Source organism: Diadema antillarum, unplaced genomic scaffold (genome assembly GCF_040938485.1).
Source record: "Diadema antillarum isolate AM-2024a unplaced genomic scaffold, OU_Dant_1.0 seq00000063_RagTag, whole genome shotgun sequence".
Classification (NCBI taxonomy): Eukaryota; Metazoa; Echinodermata; class Echinoidea; order Diadematoida; family Diadematidae; genus Diadema; species Diadema antillarum.
In genome coordinates this window covers 1,244,073-1,257,766 of record NW_027271166.1, presented here as the reverse complement: position 1 = coordinate 1,257,766, position 13,694 = coordinate 1,244,073, and the positions used below count along the sequence as shown (strand labels likewise).

The following is a 13,694-nucleotide window of genomic DNA, read 5'->3' as shown; positions in this document are numbered from 1 at the left end:
ATTGGAATGACCTTACACTTAACTTTATGGGGGCCCCTCCCAATTCTCAGATGCAAGAGCATGCTCATGATGCTGTTATTATGACGCAATTACCATTGCTGTACAGGAAAATGCGATACCAGTAAATCAGAGACTCCAACCCCAAGCACCTTCTGATCTGGAGATTCTCCCGCCCGAAACCCCTAGCAAACGGGAGACTCCAAGTTGATGTGTGCGAAGCGCCAAGTTCCTAGGATTCTAGATGTTCTCTGGTGCTATCTAAGGTTTATTTTTTCAACATACGATAGAAATAAGTAAGAAATCCTTTCCACCGGGAGACACAGAGCCAGAGCGGGAGAAATCAAATCTCAAACGGGAGAACGGGAGATTGTGCAAAAATGGGCTTTCGGCGGGAGATCTCCCGTCGAAAACGGGAGAGTTGCAGTCTCTGGTAAATACAAACAATGCGAAAATGGGGCTACATACTGTACGCCATTCGACTTCAACAATTTTGTGACTGAATGAGATAATAAAGTTTTAAAAAAACCACACACATCAGAATAACTAGTTTGCCTAATACAGTGCACTTTCAGTATAACAAAACACAGTTATAACGAAATTCCAGTTAGAACAAAGTAAAAATTCAGGATGCAACATTATCTCCTCCATGTTTTCTACTGTTTATTAGTTCGGTTTATAATGACATTTTGATATAATGAAAGAAAGTGCCAGTCCCGAGAACTTTGTTGTAACTTGAGTTCACTGTACAATGTAGTAGGCATTGGCATAACAAACAGAATCTAAGAGGTGGATCTCAATTTTTCTGCAATGTTCTAAATCTGGCAGTGAGCAAATGGTAGGACCCTCTAGTGACTACTATCTTGTGGAAGGGACTTGAAAGAGCACTCATACTGACCTTCATTAGAAGAGTAAACTTAGTCAAACCGATTGTGGCAAGGACTTTTATGAATATAGGTAACTAATCTCCTGCATGCATACACATTATGCTTTAAACAACTCCTCTTTCTGTGATGGCTCAAGCTAGGTTCAGTGATGATAATAATACAGTGCATTTCACACTGGTTATTGGTATCTCAATGTGCTTTTACAGACTATTATCACCCTGGTCCCTGGATGCATTATTTCCAACCAGTACTGACAGCGCTCACTCTCCACTTCCTGGGGGAGCATTCCAGCCAGTCGCAGCCATTTTACAGGCGTGCACATGCTGATAAACCAACATACAACTTCCTCATCCTACTGGATACCCATCCTACCCAGTACCAAAGCACCAATGCATAATGTACAACACACACAGTACAATGGAACCTTCTTATAACCACGTCAGATATAGCGATATACCTGATAAACAAGGTAATTTGGCAGGGCCCATTGCTTGTGTATTCTTTTATTTGATTTTATCCCTGATTACAATGGACATTTCATTGGTCCCATACAGGTTGTTATAACAAGGTTTCCTTCTAAATGGACCCAATGATATACAGAGACTCCAACCCCAAGCACCTTCTGATCGGGAGATTCTCCCGCCTGAAACCCCTAGCAAATGGGAGACTCCAATTTGATGTGCGCAAAGTTCCTTGCGGCCGGGGTCCAGGGCCCGCTTAAGGACCCTGGAAGCTCTGGGTTCTAGATGCTCTCTCGTGCTATCTAAGGCTTATTTTTCAACATACAATGATATTAAGTAAGAAATCATTTCAAGCGGGAGACACAGAGCCAGGGCGGGAGAAATTAAATCTGAAGCAGGAGAACGGGAGATTTTGCAAAAATGGGCTTTCCGCAGGAGATCTCCCGTCGAAAACGGGAGAGTTGGAGTCTCTGGATAAATGGCCTGTAAAAAGAAAGAAAAGAAGAAAAGACGAAGGAGAATGCATGGCTAAGGGTCTTGTTCTGAACTCTAAGATTTTGATCCTGACATTTGTACTCTTCGATCCACATCATATCTTTGTCCAATTTCTGACCAAATGACCTTTGTCCAATTTCTGACCAAATGACCTTAAATGCTTCAAGTATGATGGCCCAGCAACAAATATTCCACACACAATCCTTCACATTTTGCTGAAAAGTTATTAAGGACACTATGAAGTAACTGCTTTAGGTGCATTTCACAGAGTGAAACCATGATTCAATGTATCTTGATACAACTACTAGTCAGTATGATGCTTAGAGAGCATTATAACTCCTGTCTGACCATAAGAGAGTCAATTTAGATGAGAACTGCAGTGTTGACCGTCGCAAAATAATGGTTCGTTTTTGAATGAAAAAATTTGTACCCAAGTGTGATTCACAAGTATTTCACAACGCCACCTTGTGGTCCCATACGGAGAGTCGGTCTAGCAACAACCCTTGTACTACTCTGACAAAATTACATCTTGACTTTTAAGAATAAGAAAAAGACAATTTCATCACGACATGAATGTGACCTTGACCTTACTTTGAATCGGCCGTATCAAAGTTTTGGCTGTATGCTCATGAACCCCAGACTGCTCCCTTCCAACTGTCTTGTGTCCTTCTTGCATGTGAGTCACACTAACAGGAAGTCCTCATGTACACGAGTGCCAAGGTCAAGGGTCATGAGAAGTGTGCCCTCCTTTGCAAGGCATTGTGGGATACTGAAAAAAAAAAACCTACAGCTTTCAACAATAGCCAGGGTAGACAAATGTGTTTAAAACACAAAGATGCCCGGCTTCCATTTACTAACTATTACAAGAAAGCTACAAAAGCAATGTACTGGAAGATGAGATTTGAAGTTCTCACATAGAGTGAAGGAAAAGAAGATACTGAAATTCATTTTCACTTCGTCTTTATTTGACATCTCTGAATCAAAAGAGACAGATTTTGATAGATTTCAAATCTTCGGATTGTCAGCTGCCATTGCGTTTCAAGGGTTTCAATGATTTAGAAGATAATTGAATGAAAATTCAACTGAATGTAGTAGTGTGATAAGTTCTTGGTTTTTATAACTTGGCAACAATGATAAAAATATTAAATGTTTCTCAGCTCTGACATTACACATAGAAAATGTAAAGTATCTATCTGACAATTTCTGCCGGCAAAATTGTACAACATCCTGCAAGCCACCTTGATGGCACCTTAATATCAAGGTCTCATTTTTTGTCGGCGACACTCTTGGATTTCATGTAGGCCGCCTCAATGGCGTTCATGAACGCTGCTCGCATGCCACTCTTCTCAAGGGCGTGGACGCCGCGTATTGTCATGCCACCTGGCGAGCAGACAGAATCCTTGATCGCTCCTGGATGCTTGCCCGATTCCAGGTACAGCTTGCCGGTGCCCTGCAAGTATAAGGCACACATACAAATGCATCAAATGCTTCCATAAGAAGAATTCAGTTTTGAATATTAAACTGAATACATTCATAGTCTTGCTCTCTCTAAGGGTGTACAAGGGGCTTTATTCATCAAGAAGAGGCAAAATTATCACAACTGACAAAATATAAAAGGGGCGTAATTTGCATATTAATCTTTAAGAGCAAAAATAATTCAGTACTAATGACATAAGACCCAAAAGGAAGCTATGTAACATGTCATTCGTACGAAAATCAAGAAAGCTTGTTTTGCAAAAGTTCAAGGCAATGGAACCTTGTTATATAGAGGTTAGATATACGGAAACCTTGTAAAACAAGCTGATTTTCCAGGTCCCAACTCGTCATACTCTGTTTTTGTACTCTAATATACTAGTGATGAGGAAACCTGATATAACAACGTAGCGATCATGTTCTTTAGATCCCCATTATGATGAGGTTCCCTAATATTTAAGTAGGTGAGCCAATGACTATGATATATAACAATTTATCATTTTGTTTTATTGCAAACTCTTTTATATCATTGTAATTGGAATTGCATACAATTGTTGTATAATCTTTCCATTTTTTGAGCACATAGTGACATATGTACTTGATATGCACTGAATAAGCACTGTTTATTATTATCATTATCATTATCACTATTATTATTATTACTATTATTATTATTATTATCATTATTATTATTATTATCATTATTATTATCATTATTATCATTATTATTATTATTATCATTATCATTATTGTTGTCATCATTATTATTATTATCATTACCATTATCATTATTATAATATCAGGGTTTAAGTGTTCAGATTCTGTCCACCTCTTGCAGCAGTCATTGATAAGTCAAGTTGGAAGAGGCACACGGGTCATTAGTTGGGTCACTTACCACCAAAGTTACAGCTGCACACTGCATGGCACACTCACGAGGGAGCCCCATGCAGACGGCACCATCTGCAAAGGCTTCCATTGCCATGGCAAACTGGGCACAATTAAAAAGAAACAAACGATATTTATTTAACTTTGATATTTCACTGTTGTATATCTCTGGCATGCCTTTGTAGCATATGCTATATCTGCGTATTATGTATGCATGCAAATGAAACAAATTTCCAGAAATCGACAATAAAATCAAATTGAATTCAACGCGTCTAATTTCATCCTGGTACGTACCCATGCTGGTCCTGCGCCCGCAGACGAGGCCACGACCTCGAGCTGGGCGTCGTTGAGCACGGAGAACTCTCCAAGGGGCTTCAAGAGGATGGCAACCGTTACCATGTCCTCATCAGTTGTGTTGGTGCCACGCACGACGCCAACAAAGCCAGCCCCCACGCTGATGGGTACGTTGGGTAGAGTGCGGACCAGTCTTGTGCCAGAATGGAGTAACTGTGGGGAATGGAAATCACAGACAGCATGCTGGCTACAGAAAACCATGACTCCAAATTTGGAAAAGAATGGCGACATATGATTTGGCACACTGTTGTAATAGTACTGCTGCTGTTAAGCATTGCGGCTGATCGGCGGCAGATGCATTGACTGCCTCTATCACCACTGTAGCAACAGGGCATTGATGTTGTACTGTTTGGTACCATAATCAGAAAGAGTAAGAAAAATAATACACAACACAATTCATTTGATTTATTTGCATTTATTCAAATATACTATTGTGTTAATACAACTAACACTAACCTTCTCATAAAAAGCATTAAAATCAATTTTAACCATGGCATTTTATTGTAATCAAAGGCACCATGCTAGAAAAAGGAAAAAGAAAAAAAAGAAGAATTTCCAGATAATTTTTAGTAGACATGTACTCCAGGGTACCCAATAACATCATATCATATTTAGAACCATAATGCTACTAACAACTATCAACTTTCTATTGATTTATTCATTTCTGTATGAATGCATGTTGGCATTTATCTGCTACACAATTGATTTATCTGTCATTTCATTGTAAATGCATTTGTCTGACTGCATTCATTCATATTTTCCTTTTTTCTTTTTAAATTTCCCTGCTTGTTTGCTTGGGTTGTGTTTACACTATTTCTTTAAAGATGGCTCTACAGTATTAGGGCAAGAATAACATGCTAGAAGTTAACAGGAATGTCAACCTTGAAAACAGTATTGGACTATTCTGAGGGCTTAAAAGGTGTTTTTGTTGTTGTTGTTGTTGTTGTTGTTTTGCTTTTTGTTCTGGGAAAGAAACAGTATTTTTACCTATCCTGTAATAGACATGTGGAGTAATACAAGGTGGAGAAAAACAGCATTTTCCACAAAACCTGCAGTAGTTTCAGGGTAAAAAAAAGCAGTAAAAAAACATTGCAAAAACAGGAACAGTAGGCACCTCTGGGTTGTGCTTCTTACTTCTTCATGGCCAGGACAAGAGAGGCCAGCTACCACAGTCAGCACTAGGTGCTGTGGGCCGAAGGGGAGGGGAGGAAGGACGTCGCGGCACTGGTGAGGCTTGCATGCGATGACCACGATGGAGCAATTCCTGACCACTTCGGCATTGTCGTGTGTGGTGGACATTCCCAAGTCCTGTGGAGGTGCAAGAATTTGAAATCTGTCACTTTTTGGGAACACAGAAACAAAGCAAACCAAAAGAAATCTTCAGTGATACCAGATAGATACGGTTGACAATCATTAATGCAGTACTTAAGAAACAACTCACTTCAAGGAAATCGACTGCTCTAACCCTCATTAACCCATTGACGATGGACTGACTTTGCCATAACACGCATTTCCCACAGACAACTGTCCGAGTATTTTGGGGATTTGTCTTCAGTGGGTTAAAAAGATGCAGCCTCTTTACTCTTTGGGAAAGAGCGCAAGCCATCACAGAAATGCAACTTTCACCATTCTCAACTACTATGATTATAACAAGCAGACCTGCATATCAATGGTTCATTCATGTATACATATTCAGGTCATCACAAAAAGTGCAATATATATCTTCCACTTACCCAGTTGAATGTTTGAGATTGTCTTGGGAATAACGGGAATTTTGTTGCGCACCTAGGACTGAACCTTTATATCCGATTTCCCAGGACTGTGTAGGCCCCATTTCCATGTTTTAACCCTTACCACACTCTGTTTACTGATTGGCATGCATACTTGAGTGCTTTTTTTAAACCAAATGACTAAGTTGCCTGAAAACTAATTGTAGAGATTGATTAAAAGAGATTACCTAATCCCTTTTGTGTAAACATGGTCCATCTGTCAGAAACAATGCTGAGTGGGCTTGATACCTTTACAACTAGGTCAAGTTGGGGGCGGGGGGGGGGGGGAGGGTTATGGAATGCTGATGAAAAAGCACATCTAGAGGGATAAAGGACAGCTGTTGATTTGATTTTCCTTCTATATGCCATCCAGGAACTTAAGTCTTTATTCACGTCATTCATGGGACAACACAGCTTTGTGTCTGTCTGGTTCTTCTTTCTGGAACTCAATCTGAGTCATGGCCTGTGAAACTGAGAAGAGAGACCTCATTCCCACTCTTCACAAAAGAACTCAAAACATTGATTTATTTCTCTCTCTCTTTGGTCCCAGTAACTCTTCTCTTTCAATCGTGGCTCTTTCCAAAGGAAGCAATGTCAACTAGAAAAGCACTCAGAGAGTATACCTCCACCAAGCAGCTCTTTTCCACACACACATATGCTGAAAAAAAAAAGGCTTAGTGAGTTTACGTCTCATCATCCTGCTGCGCAGTGCCTCGAGCAGAGCATGTGCTTCAGCGCGCATATATTCAAACCTCATAAGAGCAGCTTGAACTCCAAGGTTCATTGACCCTATTTGCCCATAGATAAAAAATCCTGAACACAAATTCATAAAATTTCCTGGATCACTATCAAAATAGAATCACATGTTCCTTGTGTCATTATCAATTTTTCTGGTAAGTTTCATCAATATCTGTTCACAACTTTTTGAGTTACTTTGCAAACAGACAAACATACCAATGCCAACAAAAACAAAACAAAACAAACATAACCTTCTTGGCAGAGGTAAAAAGATGTCTCACTTTTTTGGGTCAGGAGTGTCACTGTATGACAGACACTGTGCATTAAAAGACTACATTATTATCAATACAATTTTGTATTCTTATTTATTGTTATTACTCACCCGTAGCTTACACAGATTTCTGTCACTCGGAGCACTGGCCATCATTTGGGCTGGCTTGACAATACCTGTGTGTTTCAAAAACAAACACAACTCTCATGAATGTCTCATTAACTTGTCAACTGAATGGATCATTAAAGGAATAAATAGAAATGCACTTACACACTTAGGAACTTTTCATGAACTTCTTCTTAAAAAAAAAAAAAAAAAAAATCTGCCTCATGATTGTGCAAATATATGTTGCCTCTAGGCCTACATGAAATTTGCTGAATTTAGGATCACAATGACATGGAAATAATGAGGAAACAGAAATCTTCTCTGTAATTGCAAAAATGAGACTCTATTGATTTTAAAAAGTGTCATCATGAAGTTCAATAAAAATTAATCAGGGCCCCCAACTCCTGGCCCCTGTCTGTGCTGGCCTGGGCCTGGATCACGCATCGTACAGCACCACATTAACTGTAGGGGAGCCTTTTTAAGTATAGGAACTGGCATGACTAGCTTACTGAAACAACAAAAACATTCAAATTTCAGGAATTGTCTTATTATCTCTTCAAAGTTGCTGCATGTGTACACAACTTCTTGGCAGGACTTCCTTCCTGTCTCCCCCCCCCCCCCCCCCCTTCACTCAGAGTCATCACACTATACACCCCATCACTTGCCAATGACTGTCATGTGTGGGACTAAATATCTGGGACTGGGGTGGTATTCTGTAAGGATCCTAGGACAGCTCTTGCTCCTAAATACGCGATTGGTATTCTGTAACACCGCGCGTAGGAGGAGAAATGGGACAGTGACGTCAGGGATCCTTATTTCTCTCCCAGCTTAGGATAGGGGCGTAACTTGATATGTTAATTAGATATAATTAGATGTTAATGAGATCTTAAGATAAGTGGTATTCTGTAAGCACAAGTAGGATCAAGTTTAGGAGCAAAAATAAGGATAGCCTCTAGGCAATCTTTCTCTGGCGATTATGCCGGGCTATTGCGTATATAGGCCTACTGACGACCCACTGTCTCTTATATTGTATGTTCATGAACACGAAAATATAAATACATGAATCGTATAACAGAGTTATCTGTTCCTCTCATACTGAGGATTCTAAAACTGAAGTCTATAATGTTCGAAACAGTTGTATTCTTTATCTAGCTCTGTGGTATGTGTTTATTTGTTTGTTGTTCGCCATTTTCACACTTCATTTTATTCGGTCCAAAATAAATAAAAAGTACATTATGTACACAATTACAACAAAAGCTATTATCATAATTATAATTGATATTGTAATAATTATGATAATTATTATCATTATTAATATTATCATTGTTATTATTATTATCATTATTATTATTATTATTATTATTATTATTATTATTATTATTATTATTGTCATTATTGTTGTTATCATTATTATTATGCTCAAAGTCTGCCCGAACGTCATGCGGACGCAGTGCAAGTAGCCTACCTTCGCCGCCCACATTACGTGACCCTCGAAGTCGTTGCTATGAAGATCTAGTATACTCGTATACAAGGATATCATGGAGCTATAGTAGCTCCATGTTTATATCTTTGTTTAATCTATCAGTAATCTCCTTTATCTATTATGTTATCATTGCCCTGCATGTATGAGTCTATACTACCATAAAGATAGGGGAGAGCTAGCGGGGTGAATTAAGTGGGACAAAAATTGTGATTTGATGAAGTTTCTCGAATAACTTTCTGATATTTAGAATGGAGCACACATGTATCGGACCAAAAGACTTTTGATGTTCGCCATATAACGGGTTGCTACACTATATTCCTATAAGTCTCATATTTGTGTTATCATTGGGTTTTTTTTCCTGGGAAAAGTGGAACATTGGTTTGGTTTAAGTGGGACAAACAGTAGCTATAAGCAAGACATTATTATTACAAGCATATCAATCGATCATAGAATAATGTGAGTGCATGTGTGTGTGTGTCTGTGAGTGCATCTATTATTATTATTTTTTTTATATTTATTGAAGAAAATCTTATATATTTCATAATAACTTTGAATTAAGGACGAAGTTTGGCATGCAGTGATGATATCCCAGTTTACCCCAACATCCTCCAAAAGTTCAAAATTTGAGCTAATTTCTGCAAAAACTTTAAATGCTAATTAATGGAACTCGTAAGGTCACATCTATTATGGTGGGCTAAGTGCGTGCTAAAGCTTTGATAATCAAAATTGTATTCTTAACTGTAAAATTTGACTGACAATACATTTTAACTCCTCGCACAGTAGAGCTGCGTGAAGCGCATGTTTGAGCAATGTAGATCTTGGGCGCGCATTGCGTAAAATTAGCCAGATGATTGGCTTATAGATACTGCGCCGGGCGTGTCCTGTCTTTCCTCATTAATATTCATTATTCATAAATGACTGTCCTAGGATAGGCTTAGGACAGGCTTACAGAATACCGATTTTGCCTGTCCTAAGGGTATCCTATTTTCTGTCCTACGCGCGCTCCTAGGATCGAAATAAGGATCGCGCTTACAGAATACCACCCCTGGTTCCAACTTCTGAGAATAGATCTAGACCTAGGCTAGGTGATTGCTAGACCTACATTAACTAAATAATTTGTTTACGATTAAATAATTTCTTTTCAACTGGAGCAGGATGAACTATACTCTATAGTCAAATAGACACTAACATTGACCGACAAGAATGTCTAATTCCGCGAAAAACTTCTCATTTATAGTAATGACATTTGCTGGGTCAGTTTTTCGCTTCTTTAGACAGACACCATTGATACATGCGCTATTGCGACAGTTTCAACCGGTTTTGGTTTAACGCAACTTCGACCCAGTTCCCCCTGCATAAAAATGGTTATTATTATATTTTTTCCAGCTTGGTTTCCAAACCAATCTGGCAAAAATATATATAGGATTAATCAGTAAACATTTTGATTCACCTCTTCCACTGTTTCCTCCTGTTTTCAGGTCGTTTCCTCCACTTCTTTGCAGCGCTCCCCAATTCATTGCCGCCTTTGTTTGAAAAATGACTGCACGAACGTCAACGGCAAGCCAAATGCTCCATACAATCACTATATCGGTACACTTACGTTTATTGACTAAAGTACATGTACTAGTAAGTTGTTCAAGTGCTAAATTTAACTTCGTAATATTGTGAATGAGCATCGGATGCTCATTCACAATATTTTTTTTTCAAACAAAGGCGGCGATGAATTGGGGAGCTCTGCAAAGAAGTGGAGGAAACGACCAGAAAACAGGAAGAAACAGTGGAAGAGGTGAGTCAAAATGTTTACTGATTAATCCTGTATATATTTTTTCCAGATTGGTTTGAAAACCAAGCTGGAAAAAAAAATAACCATTTTCATACGAGGGGAACTGGGTCGAAGTTGTGTTAAACCAAAACGGTTGAAACCGTCGCAATAGGCACCTAGCGTATGTATCAATGGTGTCTGTCTAAAGAAGCGAAAAATTGACCCAGCAGAGCTACCAAGTCTCACGCATTCTGAGTGAGACTCAAGCATTTAGGGGTCGTCTCACGAACTCACGCATGACACCTATTTTTCTCACGCATCGGGCAAAGTCTGCAATTTGGGCCCATAATAAGGAGCATAGCTCAAAGGATTAAAGTGATAGTTACAATTGAAGGTATATTTTCCTTTTGTCTTTCAAAATATTAAGTAAAAAATAGTCATTTAAGTATGCACATAATCGCACCATTAAGAGCTAAAAATTGAAAAAGCTCTCTACCGTGGGAGGCCACGGGATCGGAGGGGGGGGGGGGGAAGGGAACCCCTCCCACACCCTCGCTTGCGCGCACATTCGCTTGCCGAGATGCCGAGTCATGAAAATCTCACTCATAAAAATTTTTTGAACTTAAAATTGGCATCCCTGACCCAGGCCCAGCAAATTAATGGTAAATGTCATTAAATCTACTATAAATGAGAAGTTTTTCGCAGAATTAGAGTATATTAGACATACTTGTCGGTCAAACACTAACGCTAACACTGTCAGTGATGGATCTAACACTAACGTTACAGTGTACCATCACTTACCAGCTCGAAGCCATCCCTCGATCATTCCTTGGGCCATGTTCCCACAGCCGATGAAGCCGATTTTCTGCTCAACCGCGGTTGCCATTTCAGCAGGCAGCTAGGTCCAAATCAGGTAAAAACTGCAGTAAATTTAACCCGTTAAAGTACTCAGTAGTGCACTGCTGTGCAGGGATATTAAAGACCCCTATAACTAACGTTAGTAGGAACCTATTTAATACCAACGATTACTTTCTCGTGTCCACACCACGGCTTTGCCAGTGCAGTGCCAGTGTAGTCACCGTTAGGACTATGGATTGCACGTTTAGTACAGCAAGTGTAACTACACGGTGGGTGTGTGTCGATCTTTGGTCCCGTGAATGTGTTTAATGGGTTCACTGGGTTCACTCTTCAAATGACGACCCTTTTCCCTGGATTCCGGACAGCTAGCTAGCTGCTGCTTGCGGTATTATATGGTACATTGTACGGTGTACCTGGGAACGGGTCCTGTCTGCACAAGGCTGCATGAGCAAGTCATTAGATACCACTGACTCCGTTTACGTACGACAGTCGTACACGTACGTACGTACACACTGTGTACACGTGGGTCCTCCACAAACAACAAGGGGAGAGACAACGTAGATGGCGCCATTTCATATCTAAGTAAACCAACCGGACAAACTGGTGAATTTCAGTACAGTGTACTAAATTTCACAAGGGGGATTATCGGCTAAAGTCTCCTGTTTCACCATTGAACAAACAAGAAGAAATCACCTTGTTTTCTCACTCAAGATCTGTTGTCTCCCTAAACCTCAAGACAAATGTGTCCAGCCCATAGAGTTGGATTATTAATACGTATAATACAGCTCTATGGTCCAGCCTCCACTTTAGGTGTATTTTGTAAAGGACTCCCCCCTGGATCGCAAACTCCCCAATTGCCACATCCATTAGCAGGGTGGATATTATTTTATTTCATGAAAATGAGTCCCGATGCATTTAATATCCTTGCTAGAATGAAGGTCCAGTGATGACTTGGGATTGTCTTTGTTTACATTCATGAGAAATCATGTGCAGCATTTTTCTATTCTAAAGCCAATTACGAACTAGACTTGGAATTTGTCAAGACTGACAAATTAGGTGATCCGATTTTTTTTAATCAATGATTCGAGTCCTGATCGCAATAGGCATGACCATATAGGTTTCATCTGTGTTTAGAGACATTGGACGTGTGATATTTGGATTCTCATTTAGAAAAGAGAGTTAGGTCTGCTATCTCTGTTACCAAATTCGGTATACACTATAAAGAAGATACAGAATGAAGTATATTTGACCATTGACCCAACTTTGCACAGCCAAGATGGCATCTGACCAAAAAGTGGTTATTTTGTGAAATGATTCTTGTAACATGGCCTTTGCGTGTGTAAAATATGGGAAAGATAGGACATGTATTCACCAAGATACAGGTTAAAACATTTATGACCTTTGACCCTAATTTACATACCCAAGATGGTGTCTGATCAAGTAGTTGTTATTTTATGAAATAATGTACGTGACATAAACTAAACATGTGCCAAATATGGGGATGATAGGGGCTGTTTTTCTTGAGTTATTGCAAAGAAAGTTGCAGAGAGAAAGAAATATCTCAATACATCGAATATAAGTTTGATGTCAACCAAGTTTTTACGTGATCTCGGCATCGTATGAAAAAATGAAGAATCACTGATGATAGCCCAAAGTCTCAGCTACATCATATTAAAATCTGGGAGAAATTTACAGAAGAGTAAGTGAGGTAGTGCTCGATAAAGAAAGTCATGTCAATTTTCATTTCCAGAAAAATTCCCTCCCATAGAGATAACACGTAAACTGGTTAAATTTGACAAGGTTACATTATATCCATTTTCACGTGGTGAAGACATCATCCGATTAAAACTTTGATTAACAAAACTTAAAGAGTATTACATTGGCTACAACATACTAACATCTGGAAGAAATTCACCGAAGGGTAATTGAGCTAGTCGTCGATAAAGACAATCATGTCAATTTTCACATCTAGAAAAATTCCCTCCCATAGAGATAACACGTCATAATAAAGATAAAGAAAGAAGTACATATGACCTTTGACCCTACTTTGCACAGACAAGATGGCGTCTGAGCAAAAAGTGGTTATTTTGTGAAATGATTCTTGTAACATGGTCTTTACGTATGCAAAATATGGGAAAGATAAGACATGTATTAAC

At 39.1% G+C, this 13,694-nt stretch overlaps 1 protein-coding gene across 1 annotated transcript; it reads right to left on the bottom strand.

The window, feature by feature from the left end:
* Positions 1-1,108: 1,108 nt before the first annotated feature.
* Positions 1,109-11,857, bottom strand: LOC139725881 (pyrroline-5-carboxylate reductase 3-like). The gene is made up of 6 exons (XM_071636958.1): positions 11,482-11,857; positions 7,442-7,506; positions 5,687-5,860; positions 4,493-4,705; positions 4,209-4,301; positions 1,109-3,290 (listed from the first exon to the last, which is right to left on the bottom strand). Exons 1-6 carry the CDS (start codon positions 11,564-11,566, stop codon positions 3,105-3,107), a joined length of 816 nt encoding a protein of 271 aa, XP_071493059.1. The 5' UTR covers positions 11,567-11,857; the 3' UTR covers positions 1,109-3,104.
* Between the last annotated feature and the right edge of the window lie 1,837 nt (positions 11,858-13,694).

What these genes read in the sequence shown, in the direction of transcription:
- LOC139725881 (XM_071636958.1), bottom strand. Translation starts at nt 11,566, where the DNA reads ATGGCAACCGCGGTTGAGCAGAAAATCGGCTTCATCGGCTGTGGGAAC. An exon ending in GAAATCTGTGTAAGCTACGG is followed by an intron (nt 5,861 to 7,441) that starts GTGAGTAATAAC and finishes GCACCTCCACAG; the next exon opens with GACTTGGGAATGTCCACCAC. An exon ending in CTTGTCCTGGCCATGAAGAA is followed by an intron (nt 4,706 to 5,686) that starts GTAAGAAGCACA and finishes CATTCCCCACAG; the next exon opens with TTACTCCATTCTGGCACAAG.